Source organism: Rattus rattus, chromosome 14, assembly GCF_011064425.1.
Source record: "Rattus rattus isolate New Zealand chromosome 14, Rrattus_CSIRO_v1, whole genome shotgun sequence".
Lineage (NCBI taxonomy): Eukaryota > Metazoa > Chordata > Mammalia > Rodentia > Muridae > Rattus > Rattus rattus.
This window is the reverse complement of record NC_046167.1, coordinates 68623589-68650465: the sequence shown is the minus strand read 5'-3', so window position 1 is coordinate 68650465 and position 26877 is coordinate 68623589. Positions and strand designations below refer to the sequence as shown.

The following is a 26877-nucleotide window of genomic DNA, read 5'->3' as shown; positions in this document are numbered from 1 at the left end:
TTATTCAATGATTTCCTCTCTTCAGTTACTGTGTACTATCTTACTAAATACAGTAACAACAAAACCCCATAGGAATCAAGCATCTGTGTGACAGATACAAAAAGTGCAGGCATAATGGTTAACAACCCAAGAACAGAGCACAATAGATGTTTGTACTCAAGGAAAATGTGCATCAATAAATACTACAATGACTAAGTTGCACATAACAGTTCAATAAGACTCTTAAGACTAACACATTTGTACTGCCCATTTTAATAGGAGGCCTGTCTGTGTTGCATATTGGCTAGACTTAGTGAAATTTCAAACCTGCACTCCTAGCTGGACTTAGGATCTGACTCCTGTATTGAGTATAAGTGGTCTTTTAGATAATTAGTAGTTTTCATAAACTCAGTCTAATTGAACTTTTGGGACAGGACCATCTCCATATTAGATGAGGCTAAGGTCAAGAACACACTGTACTGTCTTTCTTCTCTGGTACCCCAGAAATCTTAGGTGTTGGTTTGAATATCCCACATTTTGGGCAATTTGTCTTCAAAATATAAGTACAGAGTTCAAAATTAACTTGAAACTTATCTTTTTTAAATAAAAGACTAAATGAAGAGTATTTAATCAGAAATACACACAAATATTCTGAACCATTTATTAAAAAGTTCTATTTTGTCTTCAGAAATTACATCAGAAACTTACATCTGTAAGTACAGAACTCAAAGTAAATTTGTAGTCGAGGTTAAAAAGATAAATAGTATAATCAAAAATATTTAAGCAAGTACATCAAACCATTTATTAAACAGGGCTTTGTGTAGCCTCCTGTTAAGAGATAACCTCTAGTGCTTCAGAGTGGAGAACAAGAGTGGGTGCTGTTCTGAAGTAGGGTGTTGCTGTGCTGCTGAGTGTGATATAAAACTCCAGGCTCAATGATCCACGCACTTCCCCTTCTAAAGTGCTGAGGCTAAATGGATCAGTTAATTTTGGGACAGTCACCAAGGAGGGAATAGAGATATCCACAGAAACAGTCATCAGAATGATACATTATCCAGGCTTTGAATACGTTTCTACTATGAAACTGCTTCTTTGTCAGCGAGCACCTTCCTGGGTTACTCTGGTGGTCTGCATGTTCAGGTCCAAACCAAAGCGGACGCCTTCCTGGGTTACTCTCTGGTGGTCTGCACGTTCAGGTCCAATCCAAAGCGGACGCCTTCCTGGGTTACTCTCTGGTGGCCTGCACATTCAGTCCTTCCTGGGTTACTCTCTGGTGGTCTGCACATTCAGTCCTTCCTGGGTTACTCTCTGGTGGGCCGCACGTTCAGTTCCCTCCAAAGCTGACAATGGTCACTTTGCTTTCACCTTCCTCTTGGCTTCTTTATGTTTCTTCCGACAATCCTAGGAAACCATAAAATAAGCAGTTTTTATCAACAATAAACACAAACTTCTCAAGGTCATCAAAGTATACTTGAAGTCATAGAAACCCATTCTACAAACACTTGCTGGATGCACTGACCTGTAGTTGGACCTTGGCTACCCTGCAGTTTTTCTTCCCCTTCCACCCTTCTCCCTTTCCACCAACCCTTCCAATCGCTAACCCTAGACAGGAGAAGGATATACCGGGAGGAGGTTATGTTATTGTAGGACTACTTCCTGCTGATTGGGCAGTCGAGTTCCCTGGGGCACCCTTCTTCACTGTGTACTGACTACTTAACAAACCATGACTAAAACAGCCACAAACCACTACCTTACCCAGTCTCTTGAGGCCCTAGTATATATACCCTCTGAAGAGTCCCCACAATTGTAATTGTTATACAAACACAGAAACCATCCACCACTGGCAAAACCACACTGCCCTGCTAGAGCACTAGGTAAATCATAGCTACTCTGGAAAGCCTGAAGCAGTCCTATATCCCACAGTTGGGATTAAAATTAAAACAGATTCTCATAATATTTCTGTGGTTTTCAAAGAAGCCAAAATTCTCACTACACAGAGTGTAGCCAATTTTTGGTTTAATGTGTTTAGGCTTTGAAAAATCTGATTACCTGTTCCTTAGTAGACTGGCCAGACACAGACCAGTCACTCAAATGAGCTAGTCTTTAGTGTCTTGACATGTACTTGTGTAATGTATGCTATATTGGTATACTGGGCTATTTGAGTTCACTGAGAAACTGGCTCTGGAAGCAGGGATTCCCCTACTGCCCTCACTGCACACCTAAGTATGTGTTTATCAAGTGTCCTCTAAGAACGCTTGTTTGGGATAGACTGACCCACCAACTGTGTGGCAGGAAGGAAAGAACATCAAGACACCTCAAGAGTAAAGCTGTGCTCTAGAGAACAGCTAGAAAGTGAGCCGGGCTGGGGAGATGGCTCAGGGGTTAAGAGCACTGACTGCTCTTCCAGAGGTCCTGAGTTCAATTCCCAGCAACCATATGGTGGCTCACAACCATCTGTAATGGGGTCTGACGCCCTCTTCTGGTATGTGTGAACACAGTGACAGTGTACTCATATAAATAAAATAAATAAATCTTTAAAAAAAAAAAAAAAAAAAAAAGGTGAGCCATTTCCATTAGACGTTACTATGTTTATTCTAGGGAAAATGTCTGTAGTGGGGAAGAGAAGCTGGAGGCTTAGCCATGGGAAGCTCAGGTATGTACAGAAAACTTAAAGGCTGATTACCTTAAAGGGCCTTTCTACTCTGTTTCTGCTGGAAAGTTTTGAGTACATGATTTGATGAATTAAGTCAGTCAGTCAGTCAGTCAGTCAATCTGTCTATCTTGTCATTTGTTCTTTTATTTTGGCTTTCTATATATCTAATAAGCTCAATCATTCAAAATAAAAAAATCTGCCCATGGCATCTTATTTTTCAGACAGAACATGTCATAGTTGAATTAAACCACCTCTAAGTTCTTTTTAATAGTATAATTCTAAGAGTTAAGTCATGTTCTCAGCTGCTATTACTTTATAATGCTCTTATCTTATTCTGATTGTTCTTATACTAGGGAAGAGTAACACTAATGCCGTATCTTGATTTGGAGGAAATCATTACTCACCAAAAGGAGACTACTTGTTCGGGCTTCCCACGAACTTCTGCTAATACCACCTCCCGCACCACTCCAGAATAAGTCAGAACCTAGGGGAACAGAAGCATGAGGCAATCAACTACTTCCTGTCAAATGGACAACCCGACTAGTTCATCACCAGCCTCAGAGATTCCGTTTAACTTCTAAAGCAGTGAAAACTCGTGTACAAACAAGTCCTTATACCAAGTAAGATGTGGTTGACAACAAGGAACAAGCAAGGAACACAGCCGCAGAGGCCCCCTTGGCCCTCATAATGAGCTTTACAATGATGGGAATAAATCGCACTACAGAAATGGCCAACATTTCCAGATGTAGCTACATCTGTGTGCAGTTTACAGTGAGTAAGAGTTGCGCTACTCCCTGTCCCACATCACTGAATGGAAGAATGGACCTACCACGAAGTCTGTCATCATTCTCAGAGAAAAAGAAAAACCTAACGGTCTCTTTCTCAGGAACCGCTTCTCTGAAAACAAGAGGAAGAAAAGGCAGAAATTATGTTTGATATATAAGAAGAAATTACAGCTGGGGTGACAGTCTGTGCTTATAATTTGGAAAGTAGAGGCAGGAGGATGAGGAATTCCAGGCCTCGTTGGCTATATAATGAGTTCAAGAGCAGTTTAGACAATCTAACCCTGGTCTGAAACAAAAACAAGAAACCCATGGAACAAGCAAAATAACAACAGAAGAAATAATACAGTGAAATTATAAAAAATTGCTCTGCACTTTGCTCATGTTATAAGATGACTCTGCCCCATCTCCACCCCATCTCCTATCTAGTTTTGATACTGAGGAATTAAGTACAAACTCTGGATGTCAATACTCAATCGCTCTGTTATCCTGTTTGCCAGCGTTCCCTAGCTGCTACTTAAGTTGAAGGCATCTGATTTCCACACCAGGAATGTTGCCCTGCCTTACTGCCTTGCACACTTTATCTACCACCAGTTGCCATCTAAAAAATCACTGTTTAAAAAAAATGTTGAAAGAATTCTGAACAGGGGGCTGCAGAGATGGCTTAGCAGTAAAGAGCACTGACAGCTTTTCCAGAGGTCCTGAGTTCAATTCCCAGCAACTACATGATGGTTCACAACCATCTGTAATGGGATCTGATGCCCTCTTCTGGTGTGTCTGAAGACAGCTACAGTGTACTTATATACATAAATCTTTAAAAAAAAAAAAAAAAGGATCCTGAACAGACCCTGATAAAATTTGTTCTAGATGCGTGCATCATGCTTCTGAAGCATGTCTGATACTGACTTTGTAAACCATGACACATGCCGACACATAAACTGCTTACCCAAGGCTGGTCTTTCTGTGGTCTGCTTCTTCAGTAACGTCCTCTTCTTCTGAACTACTGTCTTGGAACCGGGGATCGTTCTGACAGACTGTCTTCCCACGTCTCACTAGTTCAACTCTATAGGTGTCTATGTTATAGTTATGACAATAAAAGTCAATGCAGTTATGAGCAACCATGCATTTCTATACAGTAAAATGATTACCTGTGTTATGCAAATGTGACTACATTTCTAATATGTTAAAACCAGTACCATCATTTTTTCCCCTTTAATTTTGGAGCTAAAATCCAAATGCCTTATTACTGAGATGCAAATATGCTACCAATGACCCATGGATGTACTTCCTAAAATTAATAACATTTTTTCAACTTTAAAATACTAAAAGCCACTGTTTAGAGCCATCAGATAAGCATATAACATTATAAAAAAGCCAAAAGCTAAAGATTTATAGATGAACAATATAATTTTCAAAGAACAAGTACCCACTGCCTAAGTGCTGTTAAAGAAGCCTACAGGGCCAGGCATGGGGACACACACCTTTAGTCTTAGCACTTGGGAGGCACAGGCAGGTGAGTCTCTGTGAGTTTGAGGCCATACTGGTTTACACAATGAGTTCCAGAACAACCAGGACTATGTAAAGACCCTGTCTCAAAAGAACGTTAAGACAAAAGAAAGAGGCCTGCAACTTAAGATGCAGAAACCAGCGTCTCTTCCTGCTTATTCACACACAAGAAAAGGAACTCATGCTCATGTTCTTGTTTTCAACTCTCAAAGCTGCTTTCTAGAACTGCTGTGAGACCAGCCTGATCACTCACAAGTTTCAAACTTCTTTAAAACATAGATTGCAGGGCTGGAGAGATGGCTCAGCGGTTAAGAACAATGACTGCTCTTCCAGAGGTCCTGAGTTCAATTCCCAGCAACCACATGGTGGCTCACAACCATCTATAAAGAGATCCGATTAAAAAAAAAAAAAGAGATCCGATGCCCTCTTCTGGTGTGTCTGAAGACAGCTACAGTGTACTTATATATAATAAATGAATAAATCTTTAAAAAAAATAGATTGCATCTAAGACTGATTATAGGTTCACTTTATTTCTCACACTTGGCTTTTAAAGTTACAGTTCATATTCTACTCAACTGTCAGTCAAACTAACCACACAGAAAAACACGGAGTAGGACATAGGCCACAATGCATCTAATTTATGTTTTGGAAAAGTTACAATGGTTTCTATAACTATTTTAGGAGTAGCACAGTGCTGAAATTTGACATGTATCTGTAAACACACAGTGCTTTTAAAGTTTTTAAATATGTACATGTGCCAGTAAGAATACATGCCCTCAGAAGGCAGAGGAATTCGATCCCCTTGGAGCTGGAGTTACAGGCGGTCATGAGCCACCCAATGTGGGTGCTGGAACCAAACCTGGGTACTCTGCAAGAATAAAACATGCTCCTACCTGCTGGGCTACCTCTCAGCCCCATGTACTTCTATTTTAAATGTTCGTCTTTGAAGTACATCACCGACACTAGCTGTGCATATCTGATGCTGGATAGATTCATCTTGCCTTTCATAGCAAACTCCCACAATGCTGGACATACATCTTGAATCTGGCTAAGGAACAGTTTTCTACACAAAGTCTTACCCAGGTATGGCATGCATGTATCATCTTGGCACTCTGAGAGGCCGGGACAAAAAAAAAAAAACAAAAAAACAAAAAACAAAAACCCAAAAACAAAAACAAAACCCTCCTAAGTTTGAGGCCAGCCTGAGCTACATAGTAAGTTCCATGGCATCCTGGGATGCACAGTCAGACCCTGTCTTCAAAAGGAAAGAGAGGCTAGAGATGGTTTAGTGTTTAAGAGCACTTTGTGATCTTCAGGAAGACCTGAATTTGGTATGCAGCACTTGTACCAGACAGTTCACAGCAGTAGCTGCCTGTAACTCCTGCTCCAAAGGATCCTACCCTCTATTCTAGCATTTAGACATACATACACATACACACACACACACACACACACACACACACACACACACACACAATTTGAAGAAAGAAAATGGGAGATTTTCCATTTTCTTGCTTATTTTTAAATCTATGAACTTTTTGGTCTTTAGGGGTAGATCTCCTGAAATAGGATATAAAATTGTAGGACTTGCTTTTACACTTTCCTCTACATTCTGTCAAGTCTAAAACAATAAGCTTTGAAATAAATGGCATATTGATGACATGGTGTATTTGTATAAAACCAAAAAGGCCATCTTTTTCTCCCTTTTTGTAGGTCCCAACATCTCCAGCTGAAATAAGAAAAAGGACGATTTAAATGATGTGGTTTACTTGTTCCAGACTGTTTCTATGTAAACAAGGAACACAGGGCATTAATGTCTGCCTCCACTCATACAGCAGCTAGCTTGAGCAGTCTGCTCCCTCTAATACAAAACAGCTTCTCATACCTGTAGGAATGTCATGTTTACAATCAGGACACACTAAATCTCATACTGTTTATGCAGACTGAAAGAAGGATCCTTCACTGAGGCAACGCAAAGTTCATTAATTTACTGTAAGTTCAATCAAATTCAATTTGCCTGAAATAAAAAAGTAGAAAAACAAAACAAAACAAAAAACATACCATCCTTTACATCTTTGGTGGCCGAATCAAAAAAAGAGAATGTAAAGCCAGCGGTCTGCTCGGACCCACATGTCAGTGTCTCAGCGTTCCCGATTTCCCCAGTTCCCTCTCTAGCATAAGCCTCATTCCTGGACGTGTCTTCTTCCTTTTCATCTGTGTTTTTCATACTTTGGAATATTTCTTTCAAATCTGTAGCAATGTTATAATACATGTCTCGGGATACCTCAGGCAGCTTTTCAGCTTCTTGCTTTTTCTTCTTCCGTTTTGCCTTACTGAAATGACATACAGAACGTGCACATAACAAAGACAAGCTCTGAAAATTCTCAACATCAGGAAGGGTAAACTACTTAGATACTTCTAACTTTGTCATTCAATTTTGGACGGAAAGAATTTTCTTTTACACACTTTACCTCTGACAATGCAAACACTACGTACACATGAGCGCTTTCACTCTGTAAACTACACCACAGGGACTGAGCCATCATTCATTCAGCTTTCATGAGTGTATTCTCTTCTGCAAAACGAACGTGTTAAACCAGATGGCTTCTAAGATCATTTTATGTTTTAGACTTCTGCAGTTTTTATTAAAGCAATGGAGAAGAAATCAATTAAAAATCTTTTAAAGGTGAACTGTAAGTTTGATAAGTCTACTATCTTTTGCAAATATTTTTTAGATTGTTACCTTTCCTATATTTAGAAATGAATATATTTTGTTTGTTCTTAGACACATAGCATGTTTACAATATTTGTTTTTAGATAGTAGTATAAAATGTTTACCAAGTAAGAATCTATTCCACATAGTACATATAAGAAAAAGCAAAACTATTTAAAATGAAAAATGAGTGAGATTGCTCTATTTAACTATCTTTTGTTGTTGTTGTTGTTGTTGTTGTTGTTGTTGTTTTTGGGTCTTTGTTTGGTTTTGTTTTTCAGACAGGGTTTCTCTGTATAGTTCTAGCTGCCCTGGAACTTACTCTGTAGACTAGGCTGGCTTTGGAACTCTCATAGATCCAACTGCCTCTGACTTCTAAGGGCTGAGATTAAAGGCATGCCTAGCCAAAAACTTTTCATAAATATATTCTGATCATGTTTTCCCTTTCCCCAATTCTTCTAATTTCTCCCCACCCAGCTTTATGTTCCTTTTCTCTTTCAACAAACAAAAACATAAAAAAAAAACCCTATAAAACAAACAAACACACACAAAAAACAAAATCTACAAAATATACTATTGCATTTGTGTTGTACTGGCCAACTACTCTTGGATATGGGGCCTGCCTTGAAGTATGGTTAATATACCCAGTGAGACAACATAGAAGAAAATGGGTTTTTCTTTGGTTAGCAAGTATCAACTGCAGATAGTTCCTTGGTTAGGGGTGGCAGTTCTTCATGCCCACATCTCCCTCTTAGGGCCGGGACACCATCTGACTTGAACTGGTGCAGGCCTTGTGAGTGTTGCCACACTCCTTGAGTTCATGTGTATCAGCCCAATCATGTCTAGAAGATACTGTTACCTTGGAGTGACCATCACCTCTGCCCACTGTAGCTATACTACCATACGGTAACTTTTAAAATGGTCCTTCATATTTTTAAGTGTTGGAAGTAAATTTTCCATTCCTGGAGCAGACTCAACTTAGCTATTTCTAGCTTGTAATTTCTGAGATTAGGGTCATGGCAAAAACCTGAAAGGTCTTGAAGCAGTTAGTTGAAACCACATGGCTTTTAAGAAGGTTATAAGTAAAGGCTGGTAAAGTGAGGGTAACTATATTGGGAATTAGAAGAGGAAAATTCTAGAAACACTGATACCTGTGGTAATATAGAAAACAGAGCATATACCTAAATGGCATGGAAATCTAGCTGAAGTGACATCCAGGAAATCACTGAAGATATTTTTCCGGTTTTTTTCCTCCTTGTTACAGTAAAATGTTAAGAGAGAAGAGTAAAAATAAGAGAGATTTTTCCTTTTCCTTCTTAAGCAAATATCAGATCTGCGAAGACATCTAAAGCATGAGTTGGAAACTTCAGTAGCCAACTTCAGTCAAATCCAGGCCACTGCTTATTTATCACTTAACTGCATGGTGAGAATGCAGTTCCTTTTTCAAAGGTTTATTTTTACATATATGAGTGTGTTACCTGCAATGTAGGCTACGTGTACCATATGTGTGCCTGGTGTTCATACAGGTCAAAAGACAGCATAGTGTCCCCTGGAACCAGAGTTACAGACAGCAATGAGCTGCCCTGTGGGAATCAAACATGGCGCATGGGCAAGCACAACAAGTGCCCTAAAACATTGAGCCATCTCTCCAGTCCCCAAGAATGACTTGGATAGGTTGGAACAATTGAGAAATATTTCACATTATGCAAAAATTATACACGGGAGCGGGCTCAGCAGTTAAGGTCATTGACTATTCTTCCAGAGGACTTGGGCTCAATTCTCAGCACACACAAGACAGCTCACCACTGTCTATAACTTCAGTTCCCAGGACCCAACACTCTCTCTCTTCTGGCTTCACAGGCACCAGGTGTGATAAGATGCATGGATGTGCATGCAGGCAGGGCAGCCATACACAAAAAGTTACACAGGACACAAATTTCAATGTCTACATGCTTTTCTACAATCAAAGTAAAGAGAAATCTTTATAACAGAACTTTCTGACCTGCAAAGCCTCATTTCATTAACAATTATTCCCTTTACAGAAAACCTACAGACTTCAGTTTAAGAATAAAACAAAGGGCTGGAGAGATGGCTCAGCGGTTAAGAGCACCCGACTACTCTTCCAGAGGTCTTGAGTTCAATTCCCAGCAACCACATGGTGGCTCACAACCATCTGTAAAGAGATCCGATGCCCTCTTCTGTTGTGTCTGAAGACAGCTACAGTGTATTTATATGTAATAAAATGAATAAATCTTTAAACAAAAACAAAAAAGAGCTTTATTGATATTCTCAGAACAATTTAGCTTTGAAAGCACAGGTAGATGTACTAAGGGTAGTTTTTTTTAAAAAAAAAAAAAAGGAATAAAACAAAATTCTTTGATAAAGCCTTGCACATAGCTAAGGAACTTCACTTATTCAAAAAGACGAGTTTTATGTAGCTCATTAAAGTCACTAACTCTGCAGCTTCAGTAGAATTTGAATGGAAAACAGACTCCAATTTACCTTTCTTTTTCTTTATCTTCTTGTTTTCTTTCGTAAATGGCATGGTCATGCTTTGTTGGGTCATAATGTACGATGTCCCTGTGTAAAATGAATAACGGTTGGAAAAGATGAACTGAAACATTAATAGCAATTCATAAATTGTCACTACAAAGACTCTAATTTAGGGGCTGTGAGGATTAATTTTAATTGTTAGCTTGACACAATGCAGAATCACCTTGAGAGAGTCTCAGTGAAGGAATGTCTATAAACTACATTGAGCTGTGGGCATGCTGGTGGACAATTATTTTGATTACATCAATTGGGTGAGAAGATTCATGTGGACATCACCACTCTCTAGGCAAGAGACACTGACCCACAGAGGACAGACAGTTAGCTGACTAAAAGTATGCACGCACTCATTGCTCTGTTTCTGACTATGGGTGTGAGTCAGCCCATTCCGTCAATACTTTTGCCTCTCGGTTTCTACCATGATGGATCGCAATCTCAGATTGAATGGAAAGAATCACCTTTTCCTTTATGTAACTGTTATCAGGATTCTTTTTTTGCCAGCAATTTGCAAGTAAACTAAGACAAGGGCAAAAAATAAGGCTAAATGATGTTCATCAAAAGGAATTATCATCTTGTTATAAACATTTAAAACAATCTATGAGTTTTCCTGGATCCCTTTTAACCTTAAAAATTACAACCAGGAGTGATGGTACACATCTTTAATCTCAGCAGCACTCAGGAGGCAGAGGCAGGCACACTTCAGTAAATTCCAAGCCAACCAGGACTACATAGAGACCCTAGCCCAAAAAGAACAAAAATTAATATCAGTATTTTGTCCCACAAGGTACCTGCTACTATGATGACCTGAATTTGAGCCTCAGGACCCACATAGTGAAAGGGAAGAGGGATTTCAAAGCTACCCTCTGATACACACACGCACACACTCTTAAAAAAAATCATCTTAAAGCTGGATGTCATGGGTACACACTTGTAATCTCAGAACTCATGCAGTGATGGCAAGACTACTGTCACATATTTGGCAACAGTCTGGGTGGCACAGTGAAATCTTATTTCAATAACCATACTTAAGGAAAAAAATGTTTTGAACATATAGAGGCATATACAAAGTACCTATACTTCCACAGTTTGCACAAAATAAATCTCAAAAGACAGACAAGCTTAAATGAGGTACAGAAGAGAAAACTAATCACATGCTGACAACCAATTAGAAGCTGGATCCATGGTATCCTGAAGTCACACTAATTCTGTGGTCCAACCTTCATAATGCTGTGACCCTTTAAGAAAGCTCATGTTGTGGTAATTATTTTGTTACTACTTCATAGCTAATTTTGCTACTGTTATGAATCATAATGTAAATATCTGGTATGCAGGATATCTGATATGTGACCCCCCACCCCCTCAGGGAGAAGTAGTGCAACTAAATCTCTTTAAAGCCCACATTTGAAAATGTTTATAATAGTTATATTTATACAGCTTAATAATTTCATACTTAATTTAAGTCACTTCCAATTGGTTAACCAGTAAAGCAGTGATGCTATAACATCATGAATGCTATATAGAAACTATTTTAAAGTAGTTTTTTCTTTTTTTTTTTCTTTCTTCTTATTTTAAAATTTATTTGTTTTGTGAGACAAGGTTTCTCTGTGTAGCCTTGGTTGTCCTGGAACTTGCTCTGTAGAACAAGCTGGCCTTGAACTGAAGAGATCAATCTGCTCAGCCTCCCAAATGCTGGGACTAAAGCTGGTAACTATCACACCTGGACTTAAAATTAGTTTCTTAAAGGGAATAACTGGTTAAAGAAGAGAACTTTTTTGAAAGTCTCATATATGTTGACAACTGCTCTCTCCAGTAGTTTATAAAGGACTCATTCATCTGCTCAGGGGAAAAGCAACTGACTAGGCATATGCAAGGTACTAGGTTAGACCACTAGCATCTCAAGAACAAAACAACAGAAAAAATTAATTTTAAATTAAGTTCACTAGGCATTTCTGGCAAGCGAAAACATCATGAATGTGACATGCCGTAAGCCATACTTAAATTTCTTAGCAGCCACTGATCCTTTGCTGGTAGGGTTGTTTACACTGATGTTCAGAACACTTTGCACAACACTCAGGGTTTTCTTTTTTTCTGCAGCAAGCTCGTCTTCGTCCACTGTATTTTCATTTAACTCTGAGGAAAAAGAACAACCAGTGATCTCTTGACAAGCATCGCTAGAGAAATCTCAATCATCAAGGATGCAACCAAACATATCCAAAGTACAGCGAACGACAAGTTTAGCCTTGTATTTGTTAGTATCCCTTTCTCCGAGACTTCTTGCCACAAACACTTAGAAATCAAATGATTAGCAAATGAAATATCCAACTTCTAACTGCAACCGAGAAAATAAAATCTAGATTTAATAATGTCTTTGGTGGCAAATCTAAAAATTTATAAGGACTAAAAAATATAACACACAGGTATATAACAAAAAATATAGACCCAAAGTGATTACAGACTCTGATATTTCTTAACACTGTAAGTAAAAGTATTATCTAGATTACATGCAAAGTTTAAAACTGACAAGCAGTGAGTCCACTTTAATGACTACTAATGTGACATTTGCTTCGGTCTTTAATACAGTAGGGAATACTAAAGAAAGACGACCCTGTAGTTTACACACATCAACGCCATAAGTTGCTACCCATAACTGACACAGACAGATAAATACTAGATGGAGAACCAAAGTTCAATAGCTACTTTAGTTAGAAGCAGCGTAAGAAAGTCAGACGGTCATGGCATTCAGATTAATGCGGAAATTACCTAAAACAAAATCTGCAATTAATCTGATTTATGTTCTCTACAAATAAGTCTGCAAGTTTTCTAAGGTTTAAAACCTGACTATTCAGCTAGACAAAGAAATATTTTCTTTTTTCTTTTTTTTCTTTTTCTTTTTTTTTCGGAGCTGGGGACCGAACCCAGGGCCTTGGGCTCCCTAGGCAAGGGCTTTACTGCTTAGCTAAATCCCCAACCCCACAAAGAAATATTTTAAAACAAAATACAAAAGAGGTGCACATCAGATTTACTCAAGAAGCAGAGAAACAGAAAGCTTTCAAGGACTCAAGTTCTGCGACTGCAAAGGAAACAGGAAGTGCATGGGAGAGGGAGACTTATTTAAGGTGGCCAAGTGAAGGGACATCCTGTGGATAAATTTGGACTCACTACTGTGAAAGATCTCACAGGAAGTAGAATTAGGACACTTCTGATGACATCATTATTCTTACAGACACCCAAATAAGAATGAATGCAAGTGAATGGATTTAAAAAAACAAAACAAAAAACTGGGCTGGCAAGATGGCTCAGAGAATGGAGGTGCTTTCCTCCAAGCCTAGTAACTTGATCTGTGGCCCAGAATACACCTGGTAGAACAAGAGAACCAACACCAATACAACAAGTTGTTCCTCTGAATTCCACATGTATGGTGTGGCACAAAAATGATCATACACACACACTCTTTCACAATAAATAAATAATATATGTGAGAAGTGAGAAAATATAAGCATCTATCTGGAGTTGTGGTGCACGTTGTAATCTAAGCAGGAGTCTGAGGCAGCAGGATCACTAGTTTGATACCGACCATTGCATAGTAGGAACCCTATGCACAGTGGGAACAACAAATGAACCAGCATCCTAAAACAAACCAACCCATCCCAAAACAAGCACCCAGTGCATACACCAGAGGAAGCCCAAGGCCCTTCCCACTAAATGTAATTAATCATGTTCTGTGGTTTCTAATTTAAACTAATATGTATATATATATATATGAATCATTAATACACATCTGACTACAAACTCAATTCAATTTGTTTTAGAGTACAGTTTCTTATGTGAAGAAGAAATACCAGGTAACTTTTTTTTTTTTTAAAGTTTTTTTCCATCTTTATTAATTTGAGTATTTCTTTTTCTTTTTTCTTTTTTCTTTTTTTCGGAGCTGGGGACTGAACTCAGGGCCTTGCGCTTGCTAGGCAAGCGCTCTACCACTGAGCTAAATCCCCAACCCCTACATCACTAGTTTTAATACTGTTTGAGCAATGAAATAGTTACCTTTCTGTTCATCTTCACTGTCACTCTCTAAAAATCTAGAGTCCATGCGGAATCTCTCATCACTTCCAAAATGAGACTGCAGATCCATAAGCTACACAGAAAAAAAAAATCACTGTCATAAGCACATTTTTAAAAAGTCTCTAAGTATACCTCCTCAAACCCCCGAAATTCATATTATCATCTGCATAACTGCATTACCTATGAACCAGTAAGGGGTGAGAGAGAATTTACTCCCACAGTAAATACCCCACCCTAGAACTACCCTGTCTTCAGCTAGATTTTAGGACGACCTTCCAAACTTAAGACATGCTGCAACTGCTATTTTCAGTCTTCACTAACCTTCTGGCCAGCTCTTCCCTCAAACTGAGGTTTAATGCTGAACCTGGTGCTGTCCTCCTTGGAATCTGATTCTTCATCATCACTGCTGTCAAACAGCTTCCCAGATGCTTTCCTCACAGACTCCTGCTATGTAGATAGAAACAGGGATGGATATTAGCCAAGGCAGACAATCACCATTTTCTTCATAAAGTACTTACCCCACATTTAAAAACCAACAATCCAAATGCATCCAGAGGAACAAATGTGTGGTGGGCCAGACAAAAACTCTTGACTCAGGGGTAGTTAACTGGACTCCTGGATCAATAGTCCACACACTCCCTATTGCCACTTCGATTAAAGGAATAATTATTCTATGCAAGGACACTTCTTACAGTCTAGCATATGAGGTAACAGTTTCATGGGTGAGGAAAGTCTCCAAGACCCCTGACATCTCAGGGTGTCGTGGCTTAGGCAACTCTGGTTCCTACCCTAGGATTTTACACAAAGTGGTAGTTGTGTGGAGCTCTTGTTATGCTACAGACTTTACAGCTGGGTTAGGGAAACACTGTAGTACCAGATGGACACAGAAGTTTTCAAAGTCTAAAGGCACCCTGGGCTACACAGCATCCTCACCACAAAAAGAAAAGCAAAGCAGGGCAATCTACAAAGTAGATAAATGTTTAGAAGGCCTTACTTTCACCAGCTCCTTTTCTGGACAGCTTTGCTCATGAGTGGACGTCTCTTCCGTTTCACTTTCATTATCAGAAGCAAAGACAATATGTGTTTTTCTGTTCTCTGGACGACCATCCTAGTGAAACACAGCAGCATTACACTCCAGGACAGCCAACTGCATATTGACATTCACATCCACCATCCTCTTCTCCTTCTCTTACCCTTCTTTTCTCTCTTCATAGAATAATATCATCTGCTATTTTTCCAAAACAGCCTCAGGTTTCCTTTCTCTCTGAATTCAGTAACAAGAAAATTCTATTGACTTAATCTCGGTGTTAAAGAACCACCACTGCTGTGGTTGTGGACTTGTGGACCCTGACCTCTGAAAGGAAGGCTCTTCTCGCTTCCAGATTGAACTCCATTATATTTATTTCTTATGCAAGGATCTTAATACAAGAGGCTGACAAACTTGTCTGTAAAGGTTCAGAGTAAACATTTTAGACATTGTAGGCCACAGACAGTGTTTGTTGTATATTAAAAACTATGAGGGCTGGATGATCCGTGTATTATAATATGTTAATTCCCATTACAAAATGTACACATCTAATCTGTAATGCCATGATTAAAGTTCTTCAGTTTTTCACAGGTTTAGGAATAAAATCCCACGCCCTGCAGTATCTGTATAATCCATCCTTCCTAATCACTGTTGCTTCAGTTTTTTTTTTTTTCGTTGATACTGTCTATAAACACTAATGTCAATGAAAAAAATTTACTTTTAGACAAATGGCTTACTTTTGCAGTAAGACCTTTCCTTTCTCTTGTTGCCTTCCCACATCAGTCCAATTCCTAGTAATCCTTTCACATTACTCCTTATAGGTTGAGGAAACCTAGCTTCTTTGGTGTTCTAAGGGACTGTGACTGCCTGCTTGCCATATGATGCACCAAGAGCTACCTGGGTCTCAGCATTTAACCATTATTCAGTGCTGTTGCAGGAAGGAACCAAGACTCACTACAGTAAACGCAATCAAGCCGTATACTACTCTTGTGTAATCATTATACAAGGTAGTTTCTTAATGAAGTGATCAATTACAGATAACTTTAAAATGTTTCCAATTTAATTTTGCAACGTTTTAGTATAGACTCAATAGCACTGGTGAAAAGTAGTGAATGTGAAAAGGACAATGAGTTCTATGAGGACACATCCACCTACACGAGAAGGAAAGCCTGGATCTTGACAACATTCTTTTTAGATCCATAGAATGAAAATACACTCACCAAATTTGCCAATGCACTGTGCACCAGTTTCTTCTGCACTTCTCTGGTGTTCTGCCACGCTGCCAAGGCTGCCAATCGCTTCTGGTTGTCTTCAGCATGTTTATCCTTAGCAGTTATACAAGATGCATTACTAACAGAAAGTGAGAAACCAGCTGTGCTTTTCTGACGGTCTTTCCTGGGAGATACCTTTGGTGGTTTCTCAAGAGATGTGAAGTTGCTTAAATTGGTCCTCTCTTTCTCTAAAGCTTTTCTACTTTCAGGCCAGTGGCAAGTGTCTCCATCAGAGTCTATCTTGTGACTCTCTGTGCTAAGATTTAGGGATGTTTTAGCTTTTAATGGCAATGGACATGGCAGAGGATTTGTACTTCCCTTGTCAAAACTCGTAGAGTTCTGGTTCTGTTTTTTTGGAGGCTGAATGTGGTTTGGGTCGTTCACCTTCTTTGAAGGTTGGCATGAAGTCAGTTTGCTTGATGAGCCATTAACACACTTGAATCCATTTTCCATAAAACTTCTACTGTGATCTTCCTGTTTCAAGGAACTGTGATGCTCACTGACAGTACTAAAGGCAGTATTCTCTTTCAAAGTTTTGTCCACTGACTCCTTTGCATAGAGACAGCCTATTCCCTTGAAGGCCTGGAATTTTGGCTTTAAGATATTTTCCTCTGATTTTTGTTTGCTGTAACTGTTCTCTTCCTCTAAAAGGGAGGCCACAATCTCCTCAGGAAGAATGCACTGTCGGCCATTGTACAAGTCACCAGAAGTCTTGGAACTCTTGGAGGTTGTGTCAAATTTGCAGTGACTGACATTTTGTGGACCACTAGTCTCTGTATCTTTTCCTGGAAACTTCTGATGACTGCCAGCCATCTGCTCCAAGTCAGCCAGAGTGAGACTCACACGGGGACAGTTTTTCATCAAGGTTTTATATTCTTCATCTTCCTCGGACTCTTCACTGTCACTGCTATTCGAGTCAGGTGGAAATTTGGGATTTACAAACTTTATTCCATGACATGGGGCTGATTCTTTGTTGCTTTTAGTTCCTTGTACCTTTACACAGTCATTAGAAGGTTCTATCTTTTGAAAAGAACTTCTCTGGCTTATAGCCCTTTCTGGTTGTGAAAATCCTGTACTGTTTTTGACCTTACCAATGCTTTTCATTGCAATAATTTCATCTGTATCACTTGAGTCATAGTCATGGTTATTTTCTAAACTAGCTGAAGAAGGAAGTTTATGAACATGTGATTTGAAATTATCCCTAACAACTTCAAAAGTGTCATGTTCAGACTCACTGACTGAGGGATGCCCAGGTTTCTCTCTGTTTTCCTCTTCTGCAATGATCATTTTCAATTCATCTTCTGAGTCAATGTCATCATCAGACATGCTACTTTTATTCAAGATAATTTCAAAGTCAGAAGTATGAAAAACTACATGTTTAGGTCTCTGAGTACCAGAACTGGATACAAGGAGTGGTTTGGAAGGAGTAACAGTACTTGGAGCTGTGCTGTGTGCAGTCATAGGCTGTGCTGACTTGTTCCTCTCCAATACCTGATTAGTCCTTAGACCAGTATCAGAAACCTTGCACTCCATGGGATCAATGCTCTTCTGCACTTTCTTAACCTTTTGAGGAAGAAAGTCAGAAAACTCTCCTCGACGTTTCTTGCTCATAGGGTCATTGCCTCCTTCCAATTCCCAAGTGAGGTCAGTTATGGGAATGGTTTCTGTCAAATTCTCTGGTATCTTTTTTATATTGTGGCAGTATTTTGATGGATCATATTTCATAATGTTACTCAGTCAAAGAAAAAGCAAAAGCATCAGGTGTTAGGTAAACCTCCCAATCTTATGAAACAGGAAAACAGTTTAACCTTGAGTAGTCCTTTATGCTATCTCCTCCCTTCAATTTCCCATCAAACTAAATGAGGACTCCACACGGTAAGCTTCTAGGCTCTATGAAAGTGAACTATAACATATCCAAAGCTAAAATCAAGCACCATAACTATCAAATCAGAGAAATTACTTGGATGATACACATTACAGCAAACTCTCTGATACATATGCACACCTGTACAGATAGCCAAAGTGTCAGGTTTTCAAAGTCTCAGATAACTGACCTCATGGAGCAGAAGTCATAATTTGCTCACTTTGGATTCCATATTCTTTCTCCATATGCTATTTCTTGCTGATCAGCCAGCCTATTTGTATCTAGTATCTTCTTTTTAGAACTAATTTATACTATCAGTTTTCTATCAATTCCTCCTAAGTTTTCTTTAACAATGATTTCAGTTTTTATTCTTGCACTACCCCATGAGCAATGCCTTGTGAATCCCTATATAGTAAGATTTTGTTTTGTTTTGTTTTTTTTTTCCTTTTTTCTATTTTTCAGAGCTGGGGACCGAACCCAGGGCCTTGCGCTTGCTAGGCAAGCGCTCTGCCACTGAGCTAAATCCCCAACCCCAAGATTTTGTTTTTTGAGACAGGATCTTAGTACACAGTCCCAGTTGGCTTGGAATTTGTCATGTAGACCAGAGTAGACATGAACTCACAGAGATCTGTCTGCCTCAGCTTCCCAAGTACTGGGATTAAAGGTACAAAAACAATGCCAGCTTATAATAAGATTTTTACATTAACAAATAACAATGTTTCCTTGGCAATCATAATTCATATCACCTCCCTACATAAAACTTCATGTCACCCTTCATTCTCCAAGTGCTTTCTACATGTAGATGACTTAGAGCTAACCTTGCAGAGAAAGGTAACAATATGCTGAAACAATTCAAACTTATTGATAGGGGCAGTGAAATCCCAAAGCTAGTCTGCCATCACTCTGGGAAATAAGTTACTGTGAAATGCCAACCAAAGGATATTTTCTGTTTATGTTGATTCTTAAGGTGAAGAACAGGTAAGACTCTTCCAAATTTACTCACAACCCAATTCTAAAAGACAAAAAATAAAAAAATAAAATAAAAAAAATAAAAAAAGAGAGGACTTATAATTGTCTCAATGTAAGCAAAATAATAATACATGAATGTTACTTTTAAATGTTGAACTCACAAGGGGCTACTACTATAGTGAAGCTTAGTTTTTTGATAATAAAAGGTATTAAAGAAGAAAAATATGAGGAAACAAAAAGAAAAAAGAAACTTCCAACTATGTTGTGGATAGTACTTCACACACACACACAGACACATACAGCTATTAAAAAGCCAGCCACAGGCTGGACAGGTGGCTCAGTGGTTAAGAGCGCTGACTGATCTTCAAGAGGTCCTGAGTTCAATTCCCAGCAACCACCTGGCGGCTCACAACCATCTGTAATGGGATCAGATGCCCTCTTCTGGTGTGTCTGAAGACAGCTACAGTGTACTCATATACATAAAATAAATAAACAAATCTTTAAAAAAAAAAAAAAAAAGCCAGCCATAGCCACATATATACCCTAGTTGACAGGGCATTTGGCTAGCATGCCCAAAGTCCTGAGTTCTATCCCCGGCACCTTATGAACTGGAATATGGTTGGGACACACCTGTAACCCTAGTACCTAAGGGACAGTTAGAAGGATCAGAAGCTCAAGGTCATCCTCAGTTGATATGTATGCCATCAAACCAGCCAAAGCTCAGCATGGATGGGATAAGAGCTCTAGAAGTCTCATCCCTGCCAAGAAGCTGCTGGCAACTGATAGCTCCTGGGAGAGGAGAGTTCAGTTTCCTTCTGGATATGACAACTGAACAGCTCTAGCAGACAGCCCTGAACCTGTGTGCATACACATTACTACTAATCATGGATAGTGGGGAGGGAGAGCGTGAGCGAGCAAGCGAGCACGCGATCACGGGATCACACGAGCACACATTAAGTTGGGAGGAAATGTAGTGGCAGGGATACAGAGAAATTAGAGGGGAAGTATGAAATCCTAAAAGTAACCAAACCCACAAACAGAGCTGAAGCAAGTGAGAAAATAAATAGCAAACCTGGGACCTGTCTGTCCATCTTATCACCTGTCCTTAGGAAGAGTCTTGAACTGATTTGGATTTCTATTTAAAATGGTGAGGAAGTTGTGCTTACTGTAGACTTATAAACACATGTTGAAAATGAAAACCGGGGCTGGAGAGACGGCTCAGCAGTTAAGAGCACTGACTGCTCTTCCAGAGGTCCTGAGTTCAATTCCCAGCAACCACATGGTGGCTCACATCTGCAATGGGATCTGATGCCCTCTTCTGGTGTGTCTGAAGACAGCTACAGTGTACTCTTATAAATAAAATAAATAAATCTTAAAAAAAAAAAAAAAAAAAGAAAATGAAAAACAAACAGGCAAAACCCCCAACCTATAGGCCAACTGCTCCAAAGTGGAGAAAAAGATCTGCTGTGGCTGTCACAACTACAAATCTGAGGTCTCAGGAGACACAACTGACACAGTCTACGGAAGGAGACTCACTTTATGTCCTGGTACCTCTGTTCCAGGCACAGCCTTCATATGGAAATCTATTCCTCCCATCTTTTCCAATAAGGAGGTATTGCCTGTGCTTGACTTTTCTTTCTTTGCTTTTGCTTCTTCTCTTTCTTGGGCCAATCTGCAGTGAAGTGGAAGTAAAACCAAATCAGCTAAGAAACTGTCTAGGGATGGCACTCAGATAACCCCATGAGCCCCAAATAGCTTTACAGTATTCAAAGAACAAAATAAAATAATTCTTTTGTTTGCATATTTGTTTTTCCAAGCCAGGTTTCACTGTGTGGCCCTGGCTGTTCTAGAACTTTCTCTGTAGACCACACTGGTCTCAAACTCTCAAAGACCCACCTGCCTCTACCTCCTGAGTGCTAGGATTAAAGGCATGTATGCTACCACTGCCCAGCTAAAATACTTCTTTAAAAGAATAATTATTTATACTATTTCTAAACACACAAAACATTTTCATTGTAGAGTAACTAGAAAATACTGAAAAGTGAAGCAAATCAAGTATTTCTTTAATCCCACATTTTATTAACACTTTTCTACATCAGCTCCCATTTTATTCACAAAAATGTAAAATACTCACATCCACAGTAAAGAGTAGAGACAGAAGGAATGAATGCATTCATAGTCCTTAACTACCTGTCTACTCTTATACATTCTAAGGCTCCAAACTAGAAAAGGGCGCCATCCATTTCAGGCCCAGACTTCCCACATCAATGAAAGAATCTAAACAACCTGCCACAAAGAACTACAAGCCAACTAGACACAGAGAGTAATACTACATTAAAATTCTCTTCAGGGCTTACTCTAGGATCGTCAAGTTGAGAAGCTAATCATGACAACTAGTATATATTACTCAATCACTTCAAATTAGTTAGGTAAACTTATAAAAACAATTACACTATAAAGAAATGGTTTAAATATATGTGAGGCAAATCTTACCTGTGTAAAAAGCTTTCTTTTGCTAGCTGAATTTGTAGTGTTCCACCTTTCCATTTTGTTTTGTTTAAGATAGACATACCTATAAGGTAAAGAATTGTCAAAGTTCATTGCAGTACAGAACTGTATTTCAGCAAGTTTTTTTCCTAATTACTTAGTACTAGAAAGAAAAACAAGCCAATAAATAGATAAGCTTATTTTTATTTCATGCATGAGTGAATTTCATGCATATGTGGATGTTAGTATGCTCCTTTGTGTGTGGGTACCCTGGAGGCCAAAGAGGGCATCAGATCCTTCCCTGGAATCTATGATTGTGATCCACCCACCTATATGCTAGGGACTGAACTGGGGTCCTTGCAAGAGTAGCAAGCATTCTAAACTACTGAGCCATCCCTTCAGGCCCAGCTTATAGGTTTCTTATGATCCTATTTCTCAGTTACCTGAGGACTAACAGAAAATAATGTATAAACTATAAGGCAAAACTTATGTGGACTTGTTTATACTCATTTTAGGAACTTCTGGTACATAATTATTCACGACTATTTTCCACATGACAAATAATCAATTAAATCTTTTCAGGGTGAACTAGAGCACATTTTGAGATCTTGTAGCATTTTAATTGTTCACCTCAATCCAAGTCTCACTGCAATGCAGGCAGGTACACATTAGCTAGTGATTGTGCTCTGCTTCAACTGCTGTTCCCGAGAATCCGATTTTCTAATAGCTACTGTCAGCTTCCTTAATGTAAGCACTAACAGAATTTTCCCAGCAGTCGATTTACTATGCACAAATGTATTACTTAATTTACTCCTTATAGTAACATTATTAGCTAAGGCACTGTATCTTTTCATTTACTGGACTTAAAAGTTTAAATAAACTATCTCGATATATTCTTAGCAAGGATAATCTTTTCACAAATGAAATGATAAAAGGCTGACTGTCCTCTCCCAGCCTCACATTCCTTTCTCTTACTTTTTGGTACCTTTTTCATTTTTGACTTCCAAGACACTGCAGTACATCAACTGCTTCAACAAACCAATCAATCATCTCCTCTTTTTAATCACCGAAAGCTAGTATTTATCCTTATCTTTACTAATCTTATATTAAGAATATCAGCGTTTTGAAGATATAGTCTGACAAGGTCATATTCTAATGTCCTTTCATAACAGATCTTAATGATAAACTAGTGGCTGCCCATAAAACAAAGAGTCTGAGAAAGTGTGAAATAGGCAATTTCTGTCAAAGTTTGGTCCTTTGTTCAAATTATTTGAAAACGCCAGTTTCCAAGCAAACTTACCAGCATGTGATACCATGCCTTCTGACACAAACAGAATGATCTGAAACCTGAGATATAGGGCTCCAGAGCCCTCTTGATCATGGTTGTCCATCCACGAAACTTCTAAGTGACTAGCGAGGCTTAGATATGGAACCAAAGTCATTTCAAGTTATACAACGACACTAACAATTAGAATAAAAAAATACATGATGATCTTACATTTTTTCAGGTCCGATTCTGTTATTTGGATATTAACATATGCAAAGACTTTCTGGGAATTTCCTACAAAAAGAAAATTAAGCTGCTTTAAATTCTTATCCAGAGAACAATGTAAATCTTAATAGCTCTCTCTTCGATTTTTTTTCTGAGACAGGTTCTCTCTATAATTTAGGACTGGCTATCCTATAACTCACTATGTAGACCAGGTTGGGTCTTGAATAAACACCTTCCTCAGCCCTGAGTTCTAGATCAAAAAATGTGTGCCACCATACCTAGCCTTAAAAAGCTTTTCTAATTCCAAAAGTGGATTCATAGATATTTATTTTTTGAAAAAAAAAATGCTTTTTGCCTCACCTGAGTAAAGTCTGCTTTTTTTTTTTTTTTTTTTTTGGTTCTTTTTTTCGGAGCTGGGGACCGAACCCAGGGCCTTGAGCTTCCTAGGCAAGTGCTCTACCACTGAGCTAAATCCCCAACCCCTAAAGTCTGCATTTTTATAAACATGATCAAAGTATTTCAAAATAAAATGAGTAAGAAAAAAAGCATGAAGTAATCAGTTAAGAGACCTCATGATAGTATGTTCAGACATTGTAATTGTATGTTAGTGACATTCTACTTAAAAGATAATGTTAGAATGTTGACTCCTAAAATTCAAATTACAGATGTTTTAGAAATTCAAATGTTTTATAACTTTCCTGGTTTCAAAATTAATTTTCACATGCAACAATTCCAGGACACCATATGTAATGTTTTGTACTAATATCGAACTCTGGAGTTGCTTTCTCCTTTCATATCTGAGTTGTCTGTCTTTAACTACTCAGGGCTATAGACTTACCTTGGTCATCTCTCCGAGTGATGATCTCCACATCAGAAACTTCTCCAAATCTGCTCAACTGACTTTGTAGGTCTGTCTCAGAAATGCCCTGCCCAAGTCCACCCACAAAGAGGCGCTTCATTTCTCTGCTGGCTTTCGGGAATGTTGGGCATCTATCTGGAAAAATAATTTTGTTCGGAAAAACACTTTAACAGTTTTTCAGAAATATAAGCACACCTCTTTCCCTTGGAACGTCTGTGCCAAGTTCATCTTATGAAGCTATGTCATTTCATTTGTATTGCTTTCAGATTTTATCACTGGAAGATTTAAAGTCCCTACGTCCACATTTTCAGTGAACCACCGCAACTGGACCTAAGCGCAGCACACCCACATATCCGCACCCAGATGTTTTCTCTAAAAACAACCACAGCTCTTATTCACAGTACTGGTGTCCTCCCCCCCGCCCCCATTCATTTCTACATTTTTTTTAATCTTTTTTTTTTTTTTTTTTTTTTTTTTTTTTTTTGTTTACACTGTAGCTGTCTTTAGACACACAGAAGAGGGCATCGGATCCCATTTCAGATGGTTATGAGCCACCATGTGGTTGCTGGGAATTGAACTCAGGACCTCTGGAAGAGCAGACAGTGCTCTTAACCGCTGAGCCAACTCTCCAGCCCTCTACATTTATTTTTACCTTAACAGATATTGGCAAAAAATAGTATGCTAGAGGATAAAAATGTCTCCATCCTGGAGTTCCATAGTCATAACAAAGTCTGCAATTACAATACTATGGCAAAATATAAGTGTTCCCAAAGCGCTGTTCAGTCACAAAGAGGGCAACTTATGTTATACCTAAAATATATTTCCCCACTGTGTGCCTGTATTGTTCAGTTTGAGTGCATCTCATCGGTCAGAAGAGTAGGAAGTCCCAGTGCCATTTAGAAAACAGCAGTGGTGAACCAAGGATCATAATGAGGTCTAATTTCAGACCCCGGAACTGTTAACAATGTCCTACCAAGGTTGCTGGAAAAGTTTTCGAGGGGTCTCTCCATCTCGTTAAGCCCTCGGCAGATGCTCAGCTCTCATTCAAACCTTCCTCAAAAGCTGGCTGACTCCTTCCAAGCGAGATCACAAGACGGCAGCGGCAGGAGCCTAGAGCAAAGACCTGCAGTCTGGGAAAGACCTACAGTGTACCACTTCTTGGTAGCCGCCGCCCCATCCTTCCAACCCCGCCTTCTCCCTCCGAGAAACCCCAAGGAAAGAGAGGAGAGGCTAGGAGCAACAGTCCATCACTTCTCACGCGCAAACACTCTCCTCAGGACGCTTGCTCCTCAGCTCAAGCGCAGAGTAGCCCCTAACGTCTAATAACACGTGCGGGCGGGTGCATTTTCTTTTCCTTCCTACAGGGTTTCTAACCCAATCTCCTAAGGTTCCGTTATCACGCAGTTCCAGAGGGCTCTTTATTTCGTCTGCCTTCGCTTTCACGAACGTTCTGTTAGTTCTCCTCCACGTTGTAAAGTTTCCAGAGGGGTTAAAAAATCCATAATTCCTACAGAAAACTTCCTACAGAAAAGACTCTCCGCCGCATGATTCCTGATTTCCGGGACAAGTTGGCGGAAGTGAAGACCCGGAACCAAAATAAAGAGACTCTTTTCCTCGTGCTTCCCAGCACCACCTCTTCAGTGACGCTAGGGTTCGGCTAGCCCAGTGGCAGTTAGAGGGAGTGGGCGGTCGTTGGAGCTTGACGTTCGGTTTGGAACGAACCAACTCTCAGAAGCGTCGGGAGCGTCTAGACACTTTCTGAGGGACCTAAGGCTCTGGAACGTTGTTTGAGGCAGTAGGGGTGGACGCGGGTCTCCCAGCAGCCTCTCCCCGGCGAGTTCTCGAATGGTCCGCGCCCGGAGCGCGCGCGCCGCTTGAAGCGTCCAGCTCTTGAGGCGCCCAGACTGCTGAGTCTTGGCTTCACCCTCGGGGCTCCTTGTTGGTGGCCATGGATCCGGAGACCCGCGAACTGCGCGCCTTGGAGGAGGAGGTCGCAGCGCTGCAGCGAGAATGCAGAATGCTGCAAAACCTCGAGGAGAAGACCTCCGGAGCCTGGTACGTGGCTCGGGTCCATCCCTCCGGCCCATGCATCTTTGCACCCGGCGGGTCTATCGATCTTCTGACAGTTCAGGGCTCCGACTCCCCCTCAAGCCCTGTGCTGAAAAATGTAGTGGGAGACATCCTGAAATGTGAACTTGAATCAGTATTCTGTGAGAACGATGACCTCAGAGTGTGAACGCTGCGTATGGGGCTTATGGCTTGATTCTAATCAACAGAAAATAGTTTTCTTAAGGGTTGTTTTCGCCCGGTTGATCAGAATCAAAGGGAAAGTCTTGGTTTCTTTAAATAATCTTGCCTTCGGGAAACAGTATCTAAATAGCTGTTTTGTTTTGTTTTTTTCTGGGTTGGAGACATTGTTACTCTGTAGGTCAGGAATTGGCTTAATTTGATTTCAAATTCAAGATCCTTCTTCCTCAGCCCCCAACTCCTACACCCAGTAGTGGGGTTATTACCTGAGCCACCATGTGTGCTCTGTCTAGTTGGAATTCCCTAACTCTGGTTTCATCGATTTGTTTTTGTGAATCACCTAACCATAGTTAAGTGATCCTAACCTTTTTTTTTTTTTTTTTGCATTATGTTAACAACATAAGAGTGAGGGTATATAA

At 39.6% G+C, this 26877-nt stretch overlaps 2 protein-coding genes across 5 annotated transcripts in view; one reads left to right on the top strand and one right to left on the bottom strand.

Moving 5' to 3' along the window:
- Nucleotides 1-1240: 1240 nt before the first annotated feature.
- Nol8 (nucleolar protein 8) lies at nt 1241-25773 on the bottom strand. Of its 4 annotated transcripts, none has more exons than XM_032884784.1 (17): nt 25185-25773; nt 24191-24346; nt 23359-23421; nt 21867-21945; nt 20910-21045; nt 19348-19416; nt 16490-18268; nt 15237-15350; nt 14564-14689; nt 14225-14315; nt 12178-12313; nt 10136-10213; nt 6982-7253; nt 4361-4487; nt 3462-3529; nt 3037-3116; nt 1241-1380 (listed from the first exon to the last, which is right to left on the bottom strand). In XM_032884784.1, the coding sequence occupies exons 1-17, from the start codon at nt 25219-25221 to the stop codon at nt 1330-1332; spliced, it is 3462 nt and encodes a 1153-aa protein (XP_032740675.1). In that variant the 5' UTR covers nt 25222-25773; the 3' UTR covers nt 1241-1329. The 4 variants fall into 4 exon arrangements, with proteins under 4 accessions (XP_032740675.1, XP_032740676.1, XP_032740677.1 ...); XM_032884785.1 differs by having other exon boundaries at nt 14564-14686; XM_032884786.1 differs by having other exon boundaries at nt 24191-24342.
- A 277-nt stretch (nt 25774-26050) lies between these two features.
- Nucleotides 26051-26877, top strand: part of Cenpp (centromere protein P) — a 181763-nt gene continuing 180936 nt past the window's right edge. Inside the window, exon 1 of the mRNA XM_032919613.1 lies at nt 26051-26266. Coding sequence (XP_032775504.1) covers nt 26160-26266 — 107 coding nt within the window. The 5' untranslated portion in view covers nt 26051-26159. The remainder of the gene's footprint in view (nt 26267-26877) is intronic.

Excerpts from the sequence above, each read along its gene's own strand:
- Nol8 (XM_032884784.1), bottom strand. The coding sequence starts at position 25,221 with ATGGAGAGACCCCTCGAAAACTTTTCCAGCAACCTTG. Across the intron at positions 15,351-16,489 it reads ACAGTGCATTGGCAAATTTG|GATGGTCGTCCAGAGAACAG; the intron begins GTGAGTGTATTT and ends GTGTTTCACTAG. Across the intron at positions 1,381-3,036 it reads GAACAAGTAGTCTCCTTTTG|GATTGTCGGAAGAAACATAA; the intron begins GTGAGTAATGAT and ends ATGGTTTCCTAG.